Here is a 21,759-nt window from a genome sequence, read left to right as displayed (position 1 = left end):
TAGGGGAGAGAGAGGAGAGTAGTTAGGGGTAAGAAGAAAACTGTGGAAGGGAACAACTGTCAACAAGAGAAGTGTTGATTCTGTAGTTTTCCACTTTCGTCTCTTTTACAGTACAGACTGTAGCTGAGGTCATTCAGTGCAGACTGGAACACAAGCACTTTCACAAACTCATTTTGGAACAACATCGATACTTGCCTTTAGCTATGACATAAAAACACGGGCAATGGTCAACCTGAGTGCAATAATATAAGCTTGCTAAAATATAAAAAGCCCTGCAGTAAATATTGTAGTCTAGAAGAACTGCTACAGAGCCCCTTTGTCTTTGGGGAAGCTGTATACTGGCCTTAAATGCTCAAACCAATGCATTATCATACACATGCTGCTCAGTCTGGGCTATGTTCTGATCTGAGATCTGTGCATAAAGCTCAAACTCACACAAAAGTCTGAGCGTTGCAGGTGTTAGTGTATTTGTGTGAAAGCCCAAGTTATAGTAGGTGTGCGTATCTCAGTTCAGAACATGTCCCTATGTCTTCTACCTCTGCAGTAGGGGGAGAGAATTGTCATGCAGAAGGGATCAGGGGCTATCAACCAGCATTAGCTCTCTAGACTCTTACAACAGCCAGATAGCAAACAGCAGAAAGGCATTACCAGAGCAGAGGGAACAGAAAATAATGAAGTTTAGCTATTCAACAGTTTTTCCATCGTATTTAGAGGTGTTGTCTATTTCTCTTCATTGTAGAGAGGATCTACAAACCAGACCGTGTTGACATATTTTCTTCATTGTAGAGAGGATCTACAAACCAGACCGTGTTGACATATTTTCTTCATTGTAGAGAGGATCTACAAACCAGACCGTGTTGACATATTTTCTTCATTGTAGAGAGGATCTACAAACCAGACCGTGTTGACATATTTTCTTCATTGTAGAGAGGATCTACAAACCAGACCGTGTTGACATATTTTCTTCATTGTAGAGAGGATCTACAAACCAGACCGTGTTGACATATTTTCTTCATTGTAGAGAGGATCTACAAACCAGACCGTGTTGACATATTTTCTTCATTGTAGAGAGGATCTACAAACCAGACCGTGTTGACATATTTTCTTCATTGTAGAGAGGATCTACAAACCAGACCGTGTTGACATATTTTCTTCATTGTAGAGAGGATCTACAAACCAGACCGTGTTCACATATTTTCTTCTGTGAAGTACTAGTGTGGTAATGTATGGCTGGCCAGTTAGTAGACACACTACATGGCCATATCATCTGACAGAGATTACCTGAAAGCATGGCTCACCAAGCCAACGGGGCACACAAGGTCATCAACCGAGAATTACCAAGGCAACCATACCGAAGTATCAACAAGTCAACCCACAATCAAACCTCTGAACTCAAACAGACCAGATACTCTATCAGGTGTTACGAGAGAGAGAGAGAGAGAGAGAGAGAGAGAGAGAGAGAGAGAGAGAGAGAGAGAGAGAGAGAGAGGGAGAGAGAGAGAGAGAGAGAGAGAGAGAGAGAGAGAGAGAGAGAGAGAGAGGGAGAGAGAGAGAGAGAGAGAGAGAGAGAGAGACTAAAATCAAGGAAGGAAAAGAGGAATCAGGTGCCTGATAAAAGTACGAGAGAGAGAGAGACTCTAGAGAAGAAGTAGACCAAAGAAAAGAGCGAGAGTGAAATACATGAGAAGAAACTGGATAACTGCGCAGGAGATGTTTTTTATGTTTTAATCGATTAATATACTGAGAGAAGGATTGATCAGGAGTGTGAGAACATTGAGTTCACTGTCATACAATACCGTATGTAGACTTTGGCATTATACAGGCATGGAAAATGACAACCTTGATTAAAATGTTTCCAATTATAAGGAGATTAGCATAGCAGCTGGTAAATACGTAACTATTGTTCATACCTCTAAATCCACTCAAGAGGGAAGTATTACATCTTAATTATGAGCCTATTATTTCTCTATGTGTAATTGAATAAATCTACCAGAGTGGCAAAGTTGTTTAAAAATCTCGGCTTTAGTCGCGGGTTTGCCAGCTTTTGTTTGTTGACCTTATCGCTCGAGAAATTTTAGTGAGCAGAGGGTTTACAAAGGGTATAAAAGTTCAAGCATTCTTCGACTTTAAAATGTCTTTAGAATGAGAGTGTAGAATGATTCAATTATCTGATTAGATTAACTTTTGAGAGAGGAGCAAAGGTGGAAAAAGTAACTGGGAAGACTTTATTCTCCTAAAATAAGCTGCAGTGTCTGACATGACTTTCAAAACAAACTGCTCTTGATCTTTGATATTTCAGCATTGTTCTATAAAGACAAATCTTATGCAGCCCAATTAACATAACAATTGGACTAGAGAAATCAATTGCGTAAATGTCAACATCAGTTGTTTGTTACTTTCCACCTCTGCATCAATATCATGGAAATGAAAGGAGGATTTTAGTTGGTTAAGCCTTGAGCATATGTTGGAGGAAAGATGTTGATTCAATAGTCAATGTTTAGCCACTTCAGCAGGTTGGCAAAGGTGATTATGTGTGTGATTAGATATTAATCGATTAAAACCCAATGCAAGAATTCTGAGCGGTCTTAAAAAGTAAATAATGCATATTATTTCAAGGTTATTCTGGTTGTGGTATGCACTGTGCGGGATAGACTCCTGTCATACCTTTTGAGGGAACAACTTGATTTGGACCAATGGGAACAGAAACCAGAACAGAAAGACAAAGGAAAAAGACGTAAGGTGAGGAAGAACAAAAAACAGAGATGGCTAAAAACACACTGAACAGACACATACTTTTTAAACACAGACTGAACATTTGATATAGAATATGTGTGCGCATGTGTGTGGGTTGCTAATATACCTGAGTGACAACGGCCTAAAATTATATTTACTAGTGGGTCAAAAACAGTTGGGTGCCCACACATAGTTGCACCATACTACTACTGTGACATCAAACAAACAAAAACCCATAAAAAACAACAATAATCACAGGGCACCAATAAGCCCTAGAATCAGGCTTTATGTGAAAGTTGCCTTGCACGAGCCTTGGTGCATGCGACCCAGAACAGCTCATAGGAGCAAGAGCATATCTCCTGTTTCTGTAGCGTGAGGCAGCTTGATGTACAAGTATACCTGGACAGGACACTAGTCTATTGCAGGGCTAGGTCTGGTCCATGGTGTTACGTGCAGCTTGAACCTTCTTCAACTGAAAACAAAATCATCTTTGGAGGGATAAATGAAAAGATGCATGGCGCTGAAGGAGGCTCAAGGCTCAATTGGCATAGAAAGGACCTCTAACAGGTGAGTTTATAGCACCACAGAGAGTCAAACTGGAATAGACCAGGGTGGCCATAGTCCTGAAAAGCTGCAGTATGTGCAGGATTTTGTTCCAGGCCAGCTTGAAACAATCAACTAATCATGGTATTTAACCTAGAACCATAGAATGTTAAATCAATTGTGTTACAGCTGGGCTGGAACAAAATCTTGCACTCACTGCGCTGTTCCTGGATCAGGGTTGGCCACCCCTGCCATAGAGTCCAATACATGCAGAGACAGAACTGCCAAATCATTCAGCTTATGCTATACACAGGGACCAGACATCATCAATGATGAAAATTACTCCAGCACATACGTTTACCCCTGCATGTTAATTTTATCAATGTCTTTTGAAAGCTGAGGTCTACTTGACCGAAACATGGACAGAAAAAACATGCAGAGATGGATGTGAGCAGCAGTGCTGATCATCATCGATGACTAGGTCATGTAGGAAGGAACAAGGAAAGAACATAGTGGTGTTGATATGTCATCTCCATACAAAAGGCTCGCTGTTGCTTATTCCCCAAATCGGTTCCTCAAGGGCGTCAAACTCGAACGGAAGACTTCCCTCCCTAAACCCTCACTACATCTACTCTACACCCTCTCTCAAACCTCCCTACCTCCCTCATTTCAGCCAAATTGATTTCCGTCCTCAGCCTTCACCTCTGCACCTGGTGGTTGCTGCCTGTTAAATGTCAGCTGTCGGAAGAAAAACAAAGCAATTAACCTTAAGGGGGGAAAAACACGATCAAGCCCTCGACAGAGACAAACGGGTTCAGGACCTCTCAGAGTGTTCACGATCAGTTTCACGATCATTACATCACCTACCTGATCCTTGAAACACTTGACGTCTCTCTGGGGAGAGATAAGACCTTCCTGCCTCCTCATACTCTCTCTCTCTCGATCTCCCTCCCCTAATCTGCAAATCACCTTGATTTATTTACCTGACAGTTTATTACCTGATTAAATTGACACTTTCAGAAAAGCTGCTTTTCTAACTCTGTGATATCCTGCACTGGTAATGAGAAGAGGATTTCACAGTGCGGAGCCTTGGCTCACTGTTTGAACACCAGCTGAGCCTTGAACACTAATACGCTTTTCTCACTCTAATATCATGAGCCTGAGGCGATGCTTAAACCACAGCTGTGATTAGCGTCTATTTCCCCATATTGAACACCCGCTGCTCTTAACCCTGAACCACCCATGGATAGGATAGGTCCCTGCCAAGACAACTCTCCACCAGAGGCCTGTATTGAACAGGTCCAGAACAGCCCTGGGCTTAAGATATTCTGCCTATTGAAATGGCTGTTGTTCTGCTTGTGAGGGAGCAGGTGTGGGACACAGGTAGCAGGTGTGGAACACAGCCATGGCCAGGCCAAAGATAGCCAGGTCAATTGATGACCTTAGCCTCAAGGCTAAACCAAGGTTAATGCATAGCTTTGGGCTAGGTTTAGCTCTAGTGTTTATGATTGTAGTCTGGTGAAGCATACTGATGTTGGATCTCAATTAGAGCCAGTTTGTTACAGCAGGAAAATAATTCTGCAGCAACAGTAATGTGAATTATATAGTTGATTATAATTAATGAACATTTTTGTAGGGGTTGATACATTTTTCATAAGGGAAAATCAAGTTTGACATTTCAAAGTGGAAATTACAAACTTTAGAAGCCTTTTTAAACTTCAAATACACTACACGTTTAAAATGTCCTGCATTGCAACAGGGTGATCAAATAAATATCCTACATCTGTAACATGGCTTAGTCCTAAAGTAGGATTGTCCTATTTACTAATCTGCATTGAAGGGATAGTTGACCCAGATGTACTACATTTTATGGAAGTAGACTATAGACCAAAAGAGTAAGCAACATTTGATATATGTTTTTGCGATTAGCTACAGATTGGTGAAGTGCCTTGACGGGAGTTCTAGCTGTGTGTAGAAACAACACTCTTCTCACTTCTCTCTGTGTTTTCACACTACCCAGAGAGTCTCAGCTTTGCCCTGATCACATGTTTTACACCCCCGGGAACCGATATCTCTGATTGTCTGGTGTACCATGCCCACCTTGACCCTCCCCACACCCAATCTCCCCATTCTACCCCAGAAACAGTAGTGCAAAGGGAGGAGGGTGAAGTAGTTCATAGACCATGATCAAGCATCACAGTCACTGCCTCGGTCCACATCCAGCAATCTCACCCCCAAGCCCTCGCTTCCTCATCCCCCCCATCTCACCCCATGCCCTCGCTTCCTCATCCCCCCATCTCACCCCCATGCCCTCGCTTCCTCATCCCCCCCATCTCACCCCCATGCCCTCGCTTCCTCATCCCCTCTATCTCACCCCAAGCCCTCGCATCTTCACCCCCCCATCTCACCCCCATGCCCTCGCTTCCTCATCCCCCCATCTAACCCCCATGCCCTCGCTTCCTCATCCCCCCCATCTCACCCCCATGCCCTCACTTCCTCATCCCCTCTATCTCACCCCAAGCCCTCGCATCTTCACCCCCCCATCTCACCCCCATGCCCTCGCTTCCTCATCCCCCCATCTCACCCCCATGCCCTCGCTTCCTCATCCCCCCCATCTCACCCCCATGCCCTCGCTTCATCATCCCCTCTATCTCACCCCCATGCCCTCGCTTCCTCATCCCCCCATCTCACCCCCATGCCCTCGCTTCCTCATCCCCCCCATCTCACCCCCATGCACTCGCATCTTCATCCCCCCATCTCACCCCCAAGCCCTCGCTTCCTCATCCCCCCATCTCACCCCCAAGCCCTCGCTTCCTCATCCCCCCATCTCACCCCCATGCCCTTGCTTCCTCATCCCCCCCATCTCACCCCCATGCCCTCGCATCTTCATCCCCCCATCTCACCCCCAAGCCCTCGCTTCCTCACCCCCCCATCTCACCCCCATGCCCTCGCTTCCTCATCCCCCCATCTCACCCCATGCCCTCGCTTCCTCATCCCCCCCATCTCACCCCCATGCCCTCGCATCTTCATCCCCCCATCTCACCCCCAAACCCTCGCTTCCTCATCCCCCCATCTCACCCCAAGCCCTCGCTTCCTCATCCCCTCTATCTCACCCCCATGCCCTCGCTTCCTCATCCCCTCTATCTCACCCCATGCCCTCGCTTCCTCATCCCCCCATCTCACCCCCATGCCCTCGCTTCCTCATCCCCCCCATCTCACCCCCATGCCCTTGCTTCCTCATCCCCTCTATCTCACCCCAAGCCCTCGCATCTTCACCCCCCCATCTCACCCCCATGCCCTCGCTTCCTCATCCCCCCATCTCACCCCCATGCCCTCGCTTCCTCATCCCCCCCATCTCACCCCCATTCCCTCGCTTCCTCATCCCCCCATCTCACCCCCATGCCCTCGCTTCCTCATCCCCCCCATCTCACCCCCATGCCCTCGCTTCCTCATCCCCCCATCTCACCCCCATGCCCTCGCTTCCTCATCCACTCTATCTCACCCCCATGCCCTCGCTTCCTCATCCCCCCCATCTCACCCCCATGCCCTCGCTTCCTCATCCCCCCCATCTCACCCCCATGCCCTCGCTTCCTCATCCCCCCATCTCACCCCCAAGCCCTCGCTTCCTCATTCCCTCTATCTCACCCCAAGCCCTCGCATCTTCATCCCCCCCATCTCACCCCCATGCCCTCGCTTCCTCATCCCCCCATCTCACCCCAAGCCCTCGCTTCCTCATCCCCTCTATCTCACCCCCATGCCCTCGCTTCCTCATCCCCTCTATCTCACCCCCATGCCCTCGCTTCCTCATCCCCTCTATCTCACCCCCATGCCCTCGTGTCCTCATCCCCTCTATCTCACCCCCATGCCCTCGCTTCCTCATCCCCCCATCTCACCACCAAGCCCTCGCTTCCTCATCCCCCCCATCTCACCCCCATGCCCTCGCTTCCTCATCCCCTCTATCTCACCCCAAGCCCTCGCTTCCTCATCCCCCCATCTCACCCCCATGCCCTCGCTTCCTCATCCCCTCTATCTCACCCCATGCCCTCGCTTCCTCATCCCCCCATCTCACCCCCATGCCCTCGCTTCCTCATCCCCTCTATCTCACCCCCATGCCCTCGCTTCTTCATCCCCTCTATCTCACCCCCATGCCCTCGCTTCCTCATCCCCCCATCTCACCCCCATGCCCTCGCTTCCTCATCCCCTCTATCTCACCCCCATGCCCTCGCTTCCTCATCCCCCCATCTCACCCCAAGCCCTCGTTTCCTCATCCCCCAATCTCACCCCCAAGCCCTCGCCTCCTCATCCCCCAATCTCACCCCCAAGCCCTCAGTCTGAAGGGGAGTTCAGTATCTGTCTCTGACATGCGCAGGCCGGGAGGTGGATGCCGTGCCGAAACCAAAGTACCTGTTCTCCTTTTCGTTCTCATTTTCATTCCTGTCAGGGACAGACGACCATTTCAGCATGGAGAAGAGAGGGAGGAGATAGATAGGAGAGAGGGAAAAGAGAGAGAGGGAAGGAAGGAGATACATCCTCCAGGTGACACACAAGCGTATGAGAGCCAGAGACTACACACACACACATGCACGTACGCACGGACGCACAAACTCACACACACTCACACAGACTCACGCACACAATTACACGTACACAAAAAAACACACACACAAAAACACACACACAAAGAAATGCCCAGACACACACGCACATACACAATGTGTGAGTTGGGTAGACAGAATGATTAGTCCCAGTGCTATTGAGTGTGTCAGATTGTGAGTTTAGCAATGACCTTCACTGTAGGAAAGAGGGTAATATTAATAAACATTGATTAGAGACGAGAGCAGACTTGCTTAGATTTTCATTGTGGACATGCCTCACACATATGGACACTGCTCACACATATGGACACTGCTCACACATATGGACACTGCTCACACGTATGGACACTGCTCACACATATGGACACTGCTCACACATATGGACACTGCTCACACATATGGACACTGCTCACACATATGGACAGTGCTCACACATATGGACACTGCTCACACATATGTGATAATTGTTGATAACACCTTTGAACATCTCACTTTACATTAACACTTTAAAACCACAGCACTGTCAAGCAGAATAAGCACCTAAAACAACACTGTTCAAATTATTTCCTTCATGGTCGGAATGCTTTTGACAGCCAAACGCAAAATGAATAAAATCTCTTCAAATTACTCTAAATATACATTCCTAATCCCATAGGGCGGCGTACAATTGGCCCAGCATCTTCCGGGTTAGGGTTTGGCCGGGGTAGGTCGTCATTGTAAATAATAATTTGTTCTTAACTGACTTGCCTAGTTAAATAAAGGTTAAATATTTCTTAATTTAAAAAAAATCCATTGTAACTGGTCTGGGTAAATTAAGGTGCCATGTTTCATTTGTGGCTTATAAGAATAATTAGGGGTTTGGGTTACTGATTGTGTGGGGTTATAGGGGACAGAGTACAGGGGCACTTCATCTTGCTGTATCGCATTAGTGGAAACCAAGACTATTCTCATGGCAAGTCTGCCAGTTTTAACTAGCATTACTGACTTTTTGTAGCAGGTTAGGAGAATTACCGTGTCAGGTTAGGAGAATTAACGTGTCAGGTTAGGAGAATTACCGTGTCAGGTTAGGAGAATTAACGTGTCAGGTTAGGAGAATTACCGTGTCAGGTTAGGAGAATTAACGTGTCAAGTTAGGAGAATTACCGTGTCAGGTTAGGAGAATTAACGTGTCAGGTTAGGAGAATTACCGTGTCAGGTTAGGAGAATTACCGTGTCAGGTTAGGAGAATTAACGTGTCAGGTTAGGAGAATTACCGTGTCAGGTTAGGAGAATTAACGTGTCAGGTTAGGAGAATTAACGTGTCAGGTTAGGAGAATTACCATGCCAGGTTAGGAGAATTAACGTGTCAGATTAGGAGAATTAACGTGTCAGGTTAGGAGAATTAACGTGTCAGGTTAGGAGAATTAACGTGTCAGGTTATGAGAAATAACGTGTCAGGTTAGGAGAATTAACGTGTCAGGTTAGGAGAATTAACGTGTCAGGTTAGGAGAATTAACGTGTCAGGTTAGGAGAATTAACGTGTCAGGTTAGGAGAAATAACGTGTCAGGTTAGGAGAATTAACGTGTCAGGTTAGGAGAAATAACGTGTCAGGTTAGGAGAATTAACGTGTCAGGTTGGGAGAATTAACGTGTCAGGTTAGGAGAATTAACGTGTCAGGTTAGGAGAATTAACGTGTCAGGTTAGGAGAATTAATGTGTCAGGTTAGCATCCCCGACGTGACTCGAACATATCTAGCTACACCAGGCTTGCCCTGAGAACAGTCTTGGTTTCCACTAATACGATGCTTCCGTCCTCTTCTTCTGAAGTTCTAAAGATTACCTGCTGAGGCTAATATGATAATCATCATGGAAACAGTTGCTAAACTTTTAAGCGTGTACATAAAGTACAATGTGTCTGCCTATGTAACTACTGTACCATGTAAGGACACTGGTTTTTAGCACCATTTCAATATAAAGTAGGACCACGATGATTAGAGTGAGTAATCGGTTGGAGTGTGTTAGTGCTGATTTAACAGTTAAGTTAGAGGGTTAATTAAACAGTAAAGATGGAAAGATTCTCATTCCCCACAGAGAAGAATGACTGGAGATCAGTGAGACCTGGAATGAGCAAAAGACAATCACTAACTAACAAATATATACTGAAAACATGCATTACCAGACCTAAGACATAGTTTACTGTAGCTCCTGTCTCGATCGTCTTAATAGCATTCCCAAATATTACAAGGCCAAAGTAATAGTCCCTGTCCCTCATTCCTGATGCCTAAATAGTTGCAGATAAACACTACTAAACATGATCCTAAGCCTGAATACCACACATGATAATCACAATGACACTTCCATAAGAAAGCAAACAAGACACAGGCCTACTACATCCTCCTTTGTATAATCCTGGATGATACACAGTCATATCTAGCCATGATTACTAATGTTTTGCAATAGAAACTCTGCATATATAGATCATTCACTGACTGGCAACGGCGACACACAAAATTGTTCCAGAGATGTGTAGGCCAGAGATATATAATATTCAAGAGAAATACTTACTGGTAGTCAAATGATCCATCCTCTCCCTTCTGATCCACTCCCTCCAGAGGGAGATCTTTTTTATCTCGCACTGAAGAGTGATAAAACAAATAGAGGTACATGATTATACTGAACATGCCACCATCTTGTGACTTAACTGGACACTGGCCCTCGTTCTAACCCCTACCTGGGTATTTCAACCCCCACCATCTTTTCTTGCTCCCAAACGCCCTCAATGTGTTAACCCTTAACCTAATACTTGACCCTGTCTAGTATACCCTTACATGGTCACTAGTTACTAGATTTGATTTGATCCCCCTGTGTTAACGCTTATTTGGATACTGGACCATCTTGTGTTAAAGGTCCAATGCAGCCATTTTTATCTCAATATCAAATCATTTTTGGCTAACAATTAAGGACCTTACTATGATTGATTTCAATTGAAATGGTCAAAAATGAAAATAATTGCTTCTTAGCAAATTTACAGTTCATATAATGAAATCAGTCAATTGAAACAAATGCATTACATGACTGGGAATACAGATCTGCATCTGATTTTCACAGATACCTACAAAGATAAGGGAGGGGCGTGGATCAGAAAACCAGTCAGTATTTGGTATGACCACCACTTGGCTCATGCAGCGCGACACATCTCCTTCACATAGAGTTGATCAGGCTGTTGATTGTGGCCTGTGATATGTTGTCCCACTCCTCTTTAATGGCTGTGCAAAGTTGCTGGATATTGGCGGGAACTGGAACACGCTGTCGTACACGTCGACTCAGAGCATCCCAAACATGCTCAATGGGTGACATGTCTGGTGAGTATGCAGGCCATGGAAGAACTGGGACATTTTCAGCTGCCAGGAATTGTGTACAGATCATTGTGACATGGGGACGTGCATTATCATGCTGAAACATGAGGTGATGACAGCGGATGAATGGCACGACAATGGGCCTCAGGATCTCGTCACGGTCTGCCATCTGCCCGGTACAGTTGAAACCGGGATTCATCCATGAAGAGCACACTTCTCCAGCATGCCAGTGGTCATCGAAGGTGAGCATTTGCCCACTGAAGTCGGTTACGACGTCGAACTGCAGTCAGGTCAAGACCCTGGTGAGGATGACAAGTACGCAGATGAGCTTCCCTGAGATGGTTTCTGACAGTTTGTGCTGAAATTCTTCAGTTGTGCAAACCCACAGTTTCATCAGCTGTCCGAGTGGCTGGTCTCAGACAAATCCGCATGTGAAGAAGATGTGGAGGTCCTGGGCTGGCGTGGTTACACGTGGTTTGCAGTTGTGAAGCCGGTTGGACGTACTGCCAAATTACCTAAAACGACATTAGAGGGGGCTTATAGTAGAGAAATGAACAGTAAATTCTCTGGCAACAGCTCTGGTGGACATTCCTGCAGTCAGCATGCCAATTCCACGCTCCATCAAAACTTGAGACATCTGTGGCATTGTGTTGTGTGACAAAACTTAGATGTCTCAAAACTGTATCTGTGGCCTTTTAGAGTCCCCAGCACAAGGTGCACCTGTGTGATGATCATGCTGTTTAATCAGCTTCTTGATATGCCACACCTGTCAGGTGGATGGATTATCTCGGCAAAGGAGATATGCTCACTAACAGGGATGTAAACACATTTGCACACCAAATTTGAGAGAAATAAGCTTTTTGTGCGTATGGAAAATTTCTGGTATCTTTTAAACTCAGCAAAAAAATAAATGTCCTTTCACTGTCAACTGCGTTTATTTTCAGCAAACTTAACATGTGTAAATATTTTTATGAACATAACAAGATTCAACAACTGAGACAACCTGAACAAGTTCCACAGACATGTGACTAACAGAAATGGAACAATGTGTCCCTGAACAAAGGAGGGTCAAAATTGAAAGTAACAGTCAGTATCTGGTGTGGCCATCAGCTACATTAGGTACTGCAGTGCATCTCCTCCTCATGGACTGCACCAGATTTGCCAGTTCTTGCTGTGAGATGTCACCCCACTCTTCCACCAAGGCACCTGCAAGTTCCCAAACATTTCTGGGGGGAATGGCCCTAGCCCTCACCCTCCGATCCAACAGGTCCCAGACGGGCTCAATGGGTTTGAGATCCGGGCTCTTCGCTGCCATGGCAGAACACTGACATTCCTGTCTTGCAGGAAATCACGCACAGAACAAGCAGTATGGCTGGTGGCATTGTCATGCTGGAGGGTCATGTCAGGATGAATCTGCAGGAAGGGTACCACATGAGGGAGGAGGATGTCTTCTCTGTAACGCACAGTATTGAGATTGCTTGCAATGACAACAAGCTCAGTCCGATGATGCTGTGACACACCGCCCCAGACCATGACAGACCCTCCACCTCCAAATTGATCCCGCTCCAGAGTACAGGCCTCGTTGTAACGCTCATTCCTTCGACGATAAACGCGAATCCGACCATCCCCCCTGGTGAGACAAAACCGCGACTCGTAATTGAAGAGCACTTTTTGCCAGTCCTGTCTGGTCCAGCGACCGTGGGGTTTGTGCCCATAGGTGACGTTGTTGTCGGTGATGTCTGGGGAGGACCTGCCTTACAACAGGCCTACAAGCCCTCAGTCTAGCCTCTCTCAGCCAATTGTGGACAGTCTGAGCACTGATGGAGGGATTGTGCGTTCCTGGTGTAACTCAGGCAGTTGTCGTGTCTTTGGCTATGCCGGATTAAGTGATATGACATGCTATTCTATAAAATAATTTCTCTGTAATTAATATTACCTGATTAAGCTAATCAGGTAAATGTAATTAACTAGAAAGTCAGGGCACCACAAAATAATGTTTATAGAGCTGTTATCTTCCGAATAAATTCTTAAAGACCTAGTAATCTTTTACATCAGTAGCAGTCAATATTTAATCGTCACTTTATTCAGTCTCATCTGAAAGTTGTAAATTATCTTCACAAACCCTGGCTAACAAGTTGAATCAGCAATACAACATTTAGATTAATTATTTATTTACTAAATACCCAAATAATCACACAGAATTACATCTACACAGAATGGATTATACATTGATTACAAATTATGTCATAAAAGAAAACACGGAACAGATATGACGGCTGGTTACACAAAGAAAGGGGGTTTGGTTTTGAATGAAAGAGCGGGAAGACTGACGAACAAAAAATAGTTTGTGTTTCTATCGGGCCATAGGCAGCTATGCTATCGTAAATACAGTATCTTATGCATTCTAAATAACCGCCCATTTGGAAAATGAAAATGCAAGGAATATTTACTCTGAGCTGCTCTTGAAAAGGTTGGTCGTAGATGGAAGGCCAGGTTGCCCAGCAGGGATCTCGTCCCCTGAAGAATGTCTCTGGTGGTAAACTGGATATGTTTTAGTATCTTTGTGTGTGTTAGACTGGATACGTCGTCCAACCTTTCCTAGCCCACGTTTACAGCGGCTGCTGCTAACTCAACGGCTAGGAGGTATCCCTTCTGGAGTGAATAAGAGTTCAAAGTTCATACCAAGTTGCCATACTTTTAAGCTCGTGCTATATTCTGGCTGGTATAGTCGAAAAGCATCCTTTCGGCCTGTTGATCGGCACCTTCACATTGAACACGATGCTAATTTCGTTAGGTTATTATCTGAGCCCTTTTAACGTAGGACCGTCGTCCTCACGTGCTCGGAACAGAAAGTTGAATTTTCGTCAACGGGTTTATATAGTGGTGAAAGAAGGGCGTGTTTCATAGTTTCCAACCAAAGTCTGTTCACTTGGGCGGGGCCTCTGAGTGAGCAGAGTTTCTCTATGACAAACCATTCTCTCATTTAAGAAGCTAAAATTACATTTAATCTTTTCACAAATAGTTTCATATTTAAACATTTAAATTGCACAACAATTCCATGTTAATCTGATAACTAGAATATGTCGACTTTCCAAGATAGAATTTATGTCATCCTGGCATTAGTAGTAATGTCTCAGACAACAACTGATCTGAGATCATATTCATTAAGTACAAACGCATATTTTCAACTGTTTGGATTACCGAAATATGGTTCCGTTTCCCCCCTTTCGATGTTACCAGACTCTCTATGTTACAAAGGCTTTACAAGAGTCAACTCTATAGAGTAGAGAGAGAGAAAAGGGGAAAGGTATTTATGGGGGTCATAAACCTCCCCAACAGGCCAACGTCACGACACAGTTGTTGTTGCCATCCTGTACCTGTCCCGCAGGTGTGATGTTCGGATGTACTGATCCTGTGCAGGTGTTGTTACACGTGGTCTGCCACTGCGAGGACAATCAGCTGTCCGTCCTGTCTCCCTGTAGCGCTGTCTTAGGCGTCTCACAGTAAGGACATTGCAATTTATCTGCAGTCTTCATGAGGAATCTGCAGTCCTCATGCCTCCTTGCAGCATGCCTAAGGCATGTTCACGAAGATTAGCAGGGCCCCTGGGCATCTATATTTTGGTGTTTTTCAGAGTCAGTAGAAAGGTCTCTTTAGTGTCCTAAGTTTTCATAACTGTGACCATAATTGCCTACCGTCTGTAAGCTGTTAGTGTCTTAACGGCCGTTTCACAGGTGCATGTTCATTAATTGTTTATGGTTCATTGAACAAGCATGGGAAACAGTGTTAAACCTTTTACAATGATCATTTGGATTTTTCTAAATATCTTTGAAAGACAGGGTCCTGAAAAAGGGACTTTTTTTGTTGAGTTTATTTCCGCTCATTAAACATGGTACCAACACTTTCCATGTTTCATTTATATTTTTGTTCAGTGTATAAAACACAGGAAATCATATTTTTGACTGCACCGGGCCTTTAACCCTTACCTGGATATTTGCCTCCGCGACTCCTCTTGATGAAGCAGACGATGAGGAGGATGAGGATGATGAGAGCGATGGCACACATCAGGCCGATAAACCAGCCCTGGGTAGCAATGTCCACCTGGTCTTTAATGTAGGCTGTCAGCAGGCAAAAACATTGACACACACACACACACAGACGGGAGAGATGAGACACACAGAGAGAGGGAGAAAAATAATAAAAGTCTGTTTTGCCCCAAATGAGTCACTGGAAATACATCCGACAATCTGTCCTCATCCAAGGATGCTCAAATCAAGATACACCAAGTACACAATGTATGACAACCCAAACCATCATCACAGCATTCTAGTATTCCCTCAACATAGAGCTATAACTCTAGATGGTATCCCAGTAAATCTATCTGTAGAACAAATTATTCATCTTCATTTCCCCACACCTTCACAATCAAATTAGAAGAGAAAAGGTGTATTTTGCATTACAAACCAAAGCAGAATATGCAACTCTACCATTTGAGTTGGGTCAATTTGAACACAAAACCTAGGTACTTTAGCAGAAGGAACAAAAAATCATGCACAGCAAATTTTCAAAGCAACCAACCACAAAAAAAGTATTGTTATTTGACACCAGTCTTCTAACTGTAAAATAAGCCAACCACATGAAGCTACTTTATTACAGGTCGGGAAACACTTCTGTAACATAATGCAGGCATAAATAGGGGGAAAAAACGACATTAATAGCTTATAATTACTAACCAAGTAACAGCTCTGCCAGTGCCAGAGAAGTGTGACATTGTCAAAGTAAATTTGCTCAGAACAAAGCAAAGATAGAAAAGTAAAGTACAGGTCAAAGTATCAGATCCATTGTATATGACTTGTTTACTCATGAGCCTATCACACATTACATTTCATTGGATTATTCTTACCACATGGAATACACTCCTATGGAAAATCAAGACATCACAAACAGCTAAATCGATATTCCACGATGTTCAGAACTACCAATTCTAAAGAACAGAAACAAAACAGTCTCTCTACACTACAGTTGAATAACTTCACTTCAATACCAACTCCTTGGAGCTATAGCAACTCCTAGCCTTGTGATCTGATCTGACCCAACAGACCTCATTGTTAGGGAACTGGGGTATCCATGGGGTCTCTGTAGCCTGGGTGCTGTCATGTCTCTGCATTAGCCTGCTATAGTCTCCTAGACTGGGCTAATGCAGACAGACTGGCCCCCAGGCTATCTGACATGACCTGATCTGGTCATGTACCATCCCTCCTCACCTGGCAGGTGGAGGCTCACCTGCACTGGTCTCAAAGGTGACAACATTGCTGGAGATGCTGTGGTATTCATTGGAGTACACCCTCAGGCGGTACTTGGCCCCTTCGATCAGCCCCGCCAGCTTAATGGGCGGCTGGTTCACTGGTACGCTTGACACACTGCCATTGCCTTGGAACACAAGAGAGGAGCCAATCATACTATGTCGTTGGGCGTGGCCAGGCTACTATGGTAACACAGTAAATAGGACGGGTACCACGTAGTGATGCGACATGGGTGGGACTGTTTCTCCCCCTATGAGATGGTGGGCCACTGGAGTAAATTGAGACTGACCCAATGCAGCACACACACACCCTCCCTCCAACATCCACCACTCATTAACAACCTCGTTGAAATGAATAGCTACATCTGTAAACCAATGTCATGTATACGGCTATGTTAATAAAATTACTAGAGAGTGAAAGTGAATAGAAGAGCCGCAGCTCTTTAAGAAAGCTTTTTAAATATGGCTTTTAGAGGATTATTTTTGGTTCATTTTCTTCTCAGTGGAAGTGAAACCACATTTTTCTCCTGGGGATAATTCTCCTGAAAAATCTAATCTAAAAGGGGACTTTTTGTGGAGCGGGAGAAAAGAGGTAGAGCTAGAGAGCAGGTGTTCCTTCAGGCTACTATAATACAGTGGACATCAAAGTTTTACGAAACTAAACTCCCGCTGAATTGGCAGCAGTAAGTTGGTTGTATTACCCTGACTGGTGGAATTTAAATTGACCATTATGGAACACTCTGTATTCTGGAATAGCAAAAGGCGGGAGGGTAGAGAAGCACTGTGTCTCAATTACCCATAGTCCTCCACTCATCTCAATAAAAAGAAACACACCAATGGTGAAAACGAAACGCGGCATCTTTCCAATGGAAAGATGTGCCTCTTATCACATCACCAAGCTGTGGGCGTGGGCTGGTGGAGCATGCAAACTGGTGACATCGTGCACCATGCTATGACATGACCTTTGATCCCCTGAAAGGGTGACATCCTCATATAGCAATCATCATACAGCAATCAACCAAAATCATTCCAAAGCTGAGTACATCCACTGCAGCCTCTGAAGCAACTAAACCAAATCATATGAAACAAAATGCAACCTTGACTAGGCAACAAACAGACCTGAAGCACTGCGAAAATCAATCAGTGGGAAGAATGTCTGACTAATATAAAAACACATTCCTTACAACCATTAAAACATGAAGCTGAAGCTAATGACTAAAATGCCCATGTAAAATGTGCGTGTGTGAATAAAGACAACATCCTCCCTCCCCCTCACTCTTACTCTAAACAGTCAATAGAAAACAAGCCACACAACCAATCATACAGCCAGCCAGACAGACACACAGCCAGCCAGACAGACACACAGACAGGCACCCAGCCAGCCATACAGACAGCCAGCCAGACAGGTGAAGCAGCAGCATGATACTGGGTAGTAGCCATGAAGTATGCACACTGCACAGTATGGGGAGTTAGGACATCATAATACACTATGCGTATGAACAATACAAAGATACATTTCCAAAGAGAGAAATGGACAAAGAGCAGGAAAGAGGGAGAGCGTTAGGTATCTTGTGTGTTAGAACTATGTCATTGATACAGTGGGAAACAGATCAATGTGTGCACACGCTCAGCTCCTGTGAACATCACCCTAACATCTTCTCTTTTCACTTAGGATGATTGAACACACACATATACTGACATCACTGTACCATCAGTATACTGTAGTAAGTAGCATATCTTTAAGGAATGTTTTTCATTAAACAGTGTATTTCCCCCTAGTAAAATAAAACATAATTCTAGATGGGTTTCTCTCTCTCTCTCTCTTTATCTCATCTCACATAACAGTAGAGATAGGGAGAGAGTTTGGTATTTTGTGCATTATAACTATGTCATTGATATAATTTGAAAATGCTGATAAATAATATACAGTTATAAGAACTTATAAATAATATACAGTTATAAGAACTGATAAATAATATACAGTTATAAGGACAAGTTCTTCATAGTTGTGTGAGAACATCACCCCATCCCTGGGTTTCTCTCTCTAGCTCTTTCCTTTCACTATTTCCTCTTTCAAAGTACTGACTAAGATCTCTCTTAATTTCTCCCTCAGCCTCACAAAATACTTTCTGAAAGGAACTTCTGTTCGAACCGGAGAGAGAAAATGAACACGGGCACAATGAAAGGCAAATTGAACAAAGGGATTTTTTAAGAAAACAGAAACTCAAAACCTCCAATCAAAGTACAATAAAAACTGGGGGTGCTATAAAATAACAGTCATTATTTAAATGGAAATGCCACAGAATATATTATATATTTCACTCTATCTACAGCTATACAGATCATAATCTGACTTATATAGGCAATTGAACTCAGCTCTGCTGAAGCAAAATGAAATGAGAGTTTAGAGTTTCCCCTCAGAAATTCCCTGGGAGTTTTATGAATAGAAATGAGAATGTTGCATGACTCACCTCCAAATAAAAGCCTAATTTCTCTACTAGAGAAATGTCATAAATTGGACTGGATTTCTTTAATAAAGTCAGTTTGGTATATGTCTTTGCCCCAGGATTGCCTCACAGTTCCTTTCAGAAAGCCTAGTATCTCTGCAGAGATAGACTGTCTGAAAACTGACTTCACTATTGACATTTCTTCCTAGGATGGGTTTTGAACTGTAGTTTTGATACGATAGACTTGGGTTAAATACATATGTAAAATCCTTTCAAATACTTGAGCTGGGCTTGATTTAGTTTGACTGTTGCAATGGCACAAACTCTGGTTATTTTCTTACCATCCAGAAGTTTTGACACAAACTCTGGGTCTTTTCTTATTGTCCAGCCTAAGAGCTGACACAAACTCTGGGTCTTTTCTTATTGTCCAGCCTAAGAGCTGACACAAACTCTGGGTATTTTCTTATTGTCCAGCCTAAGCTCTGACACAAACTGGGTGTGGATCTTACTGTCCAGTGTGAACTCTAGCTGGAACTCGCTGCTGCCGGTCGGGAAGTTGTGGTTCCAGCTGACGTTAGCGTAGTTACTGTTAGGCTTCACCGTCAGGTTCCAGATCACCCTCCCAGGAGCCATGCCTACTAGAGGGCAGGGTGGGGTCAGGGCGGGGTCAAGGGCAAGGTGGAGCAGAGAAGGGCGTGTTACAACAGCCACACACGCAGGGTTGCAATCACACAATGGTTCTAGGGCTAGGGTTAGATTTCAGGTTGCCCTATAAACAGTGGATTGTACCAGTGTTATATTTGAACACTTTTAAGGAGTGTCAACGGTGATTTCTTAACACTTCTGGTCGAGTCCACTCCACAGTTAATGCCTTAACACTTCTAGGGGTGTCCTGATTTGTAATGGAGGTGCCCAGTAGTCCAGGTATCCCCTTAATAGGAACACGGCATTGAACAGAGTTAACGGCCCACAAACACCCTCTAACTGTTCATATGTATACGTTGGATTCTCACAGCCTGACCGAACAGCGTTGAGTTAATGGTTACTTTCCAATACTTTAAAGTGACTTAATTTCCTGTAACCTATCTCCAAGGAGATATGACAAGGTAATGAAGTGGTATTGGAACGCAGCCAGTTCCTCCAAATGCTTCCTTCCTGGTCAGGAGAGAGTATCCAATCAAAATGCTTCAAATGAAAGCATATTCATTTATCACTTGAATCTTGGGGAAGATATACAAATAACACAACACACCTTTAAAATGTCTCTTTAAAGGTGGCATCCATTGTCAATCTATTTTATCTATACTGCCATGGAAGAAAATGACTGAACTAAAAGTAAACAACAGGTAGGCCTACTGTATGTACCCAACACATTTGTATCTGCTTGCTTGGTGCTGGTGACCAACACAGGAGTGGTAGCAGTAGTAGAAGCAGTAGCAGTTGTGGTAGTAGTAGGAGTAGTAGTAGGAGTAGGAGTAGTAGTAGTAGTACTAATGGTTGAAGTAGCAGCGGTAGTAGTGGGAGGAGGAGGAGGAGGGACAGTTGTAGACACGGAGACGTCTGTAGGCTCGACTACAGGGCAGGAGGAAGAGAGCACAGGGTTAAAGAGAAAAGCAGGAACTCACAGGTAATCACACACACCAATAGAGACAGAGAGAAAGTCAATAAAACAATGAGCAGAAAGGTGATATGGAATTTCCCAGAACCAGCACTGTTGACTGGTGCAGAAATAAGGAAAAGGCAATAGTCCAATTAACAAAAAGGGGTCAACAGAAATATACTTTTTATAGATAATTGTCCTTTTAGGCATTAGAAGTTAATAATAAAATGCATGTGGGTAAATACAACAGTAAGGATTTATCTGGGACTAGGTAATCATAAATCATTTACTCATCACACAACCCATGATGAGGGTCTTAAAGTGGAATATCAGTGCCCCCATGTGGCCAACTGATGTTATGACACTCCTCAACTCCATCCTGGCCCAAACCAACAAACAGAGGAGGTCTTTGGTGTGTGGATTTTCTTCTAGAATAAACAGGAAGTTATGGGAAATCCATATTTAGATACCCTACTGATATTACAAAGGAGCCTTGTTTTCTTTGGAAGCCATTTTGAAAATCATCATCACAGTATCTACAGTGAACATAGAGGGGCATACATTCTTTGTACGACTTCTTGTTACGCTTCTTTTTACCTTGTAGTGGATGAACATCTCCATTTGGAGGATCCCACTAGAGAGCAGATTAACTCATATGCTTGTTGAACTGCATCCCTCCCTCCTCCCTCCCCCATGCATAGTTCCAAACTCCCCCAGGTCAGCCATGACAAGCAGCATGCTAGAGAGAGCCAGCCATGAGAGAAGAAGAGGAAGAAGAGTAAAATAAGGCATCGGTACAGGCAGGTGCTCAAGAACCCTTGTTGCCCAGGTAACACTCAACAGCCAGCCAGAGATCACATTGGCCGCAAGCCATGTCAAATCTAAAATCTGTGCCAATCCCAGGCTGTGTCAGTCAAAAGGCAGAGACATTGCCTTTCAGAGGGGTTGAACCCCAATATCTTACCTGTGACCCCCCCCCCCGTCACAGAGACCAGGAAGAGTAGGGGCTGGCAACGCTCACCAGCACAGAAATAAACACACACAGATAAGATGGAAGCATGCCACTTTGAAAACTGAAGCGCAAGCAGCGGTGAGTGAGCAAGCCAGTGAATGAGAAGCAGAGAACGTTTGATGATGGATATTAATTCCAGGAAGAGCAGTATAAGCTTAAATCCCCCCCTCACCCCACCCCGTAAATGTACTC

The 21,759-nt window shown here is 44.3% G+C and overlaps 1 protein-coding gene across 5 annotated transcripts in view; it reads right to left on the bottom strand.

Annotated features, from left to right (window-relative positions):
* Positions 1–21,759, bottom strand: part of LOC120065325 (neurofascin-like) — a 101,892-nt gene that overhangs the window by 4,480 nt on the left and 75,653 nt on the right. Inside the window, exons 25-29 of one of the 5 annotated variants that reach the window (XM_039016227.1) lie at positions 19,465–19,593; positions 16,490–16,636; positions 15,193–15,324; positions 10,416–10,485; positions 2,665–2,679 (exon numbers count right to left, since the gene is read on the bottom strand). In XM_039016227.1, the coding sequence (XP_038872155.1) occupies positions 2,665–2,679; positions 10,416–10,485; positions 15,193–15,324; positions 16,490–16,636; positions 19,465–19,593 (493 nt within the window). The remainder of the gene's footprint in view (positions 1–2,664; positions 2,680–10,415; positions 10,486–15,192; positions 15,325–16,489; positions 16,637–19,464; positions 19,594–21,759) is intronic. The other 4 variants (XM_039016228.1, XM_039016230.1, XM_039016231.1 and 1 more) reach the window with 4 other exon arrangements.

This window comes from Salvelinus namaycush, chromosome 20, assembly GCF_016432855.1.
Source record: "Salvelinus namaycush isolate Seneca chromosome 20, SaNama_1.0, whole genome shotgun sequence".
In the NCBI taxonomy this organism is placed as follows: domain Eukaryota; kingdom Metazoa; phylum Chordata; class Actinopteri; order Salmoniformes; family Salmonidae; genus Salvelinus; species Salvelinus namaycush.
The sequence above is the reverse complement of the archived record's forward strand: the minus strand, read 5'-3'. Positions and strand labels throughout refer to the sequence as shown.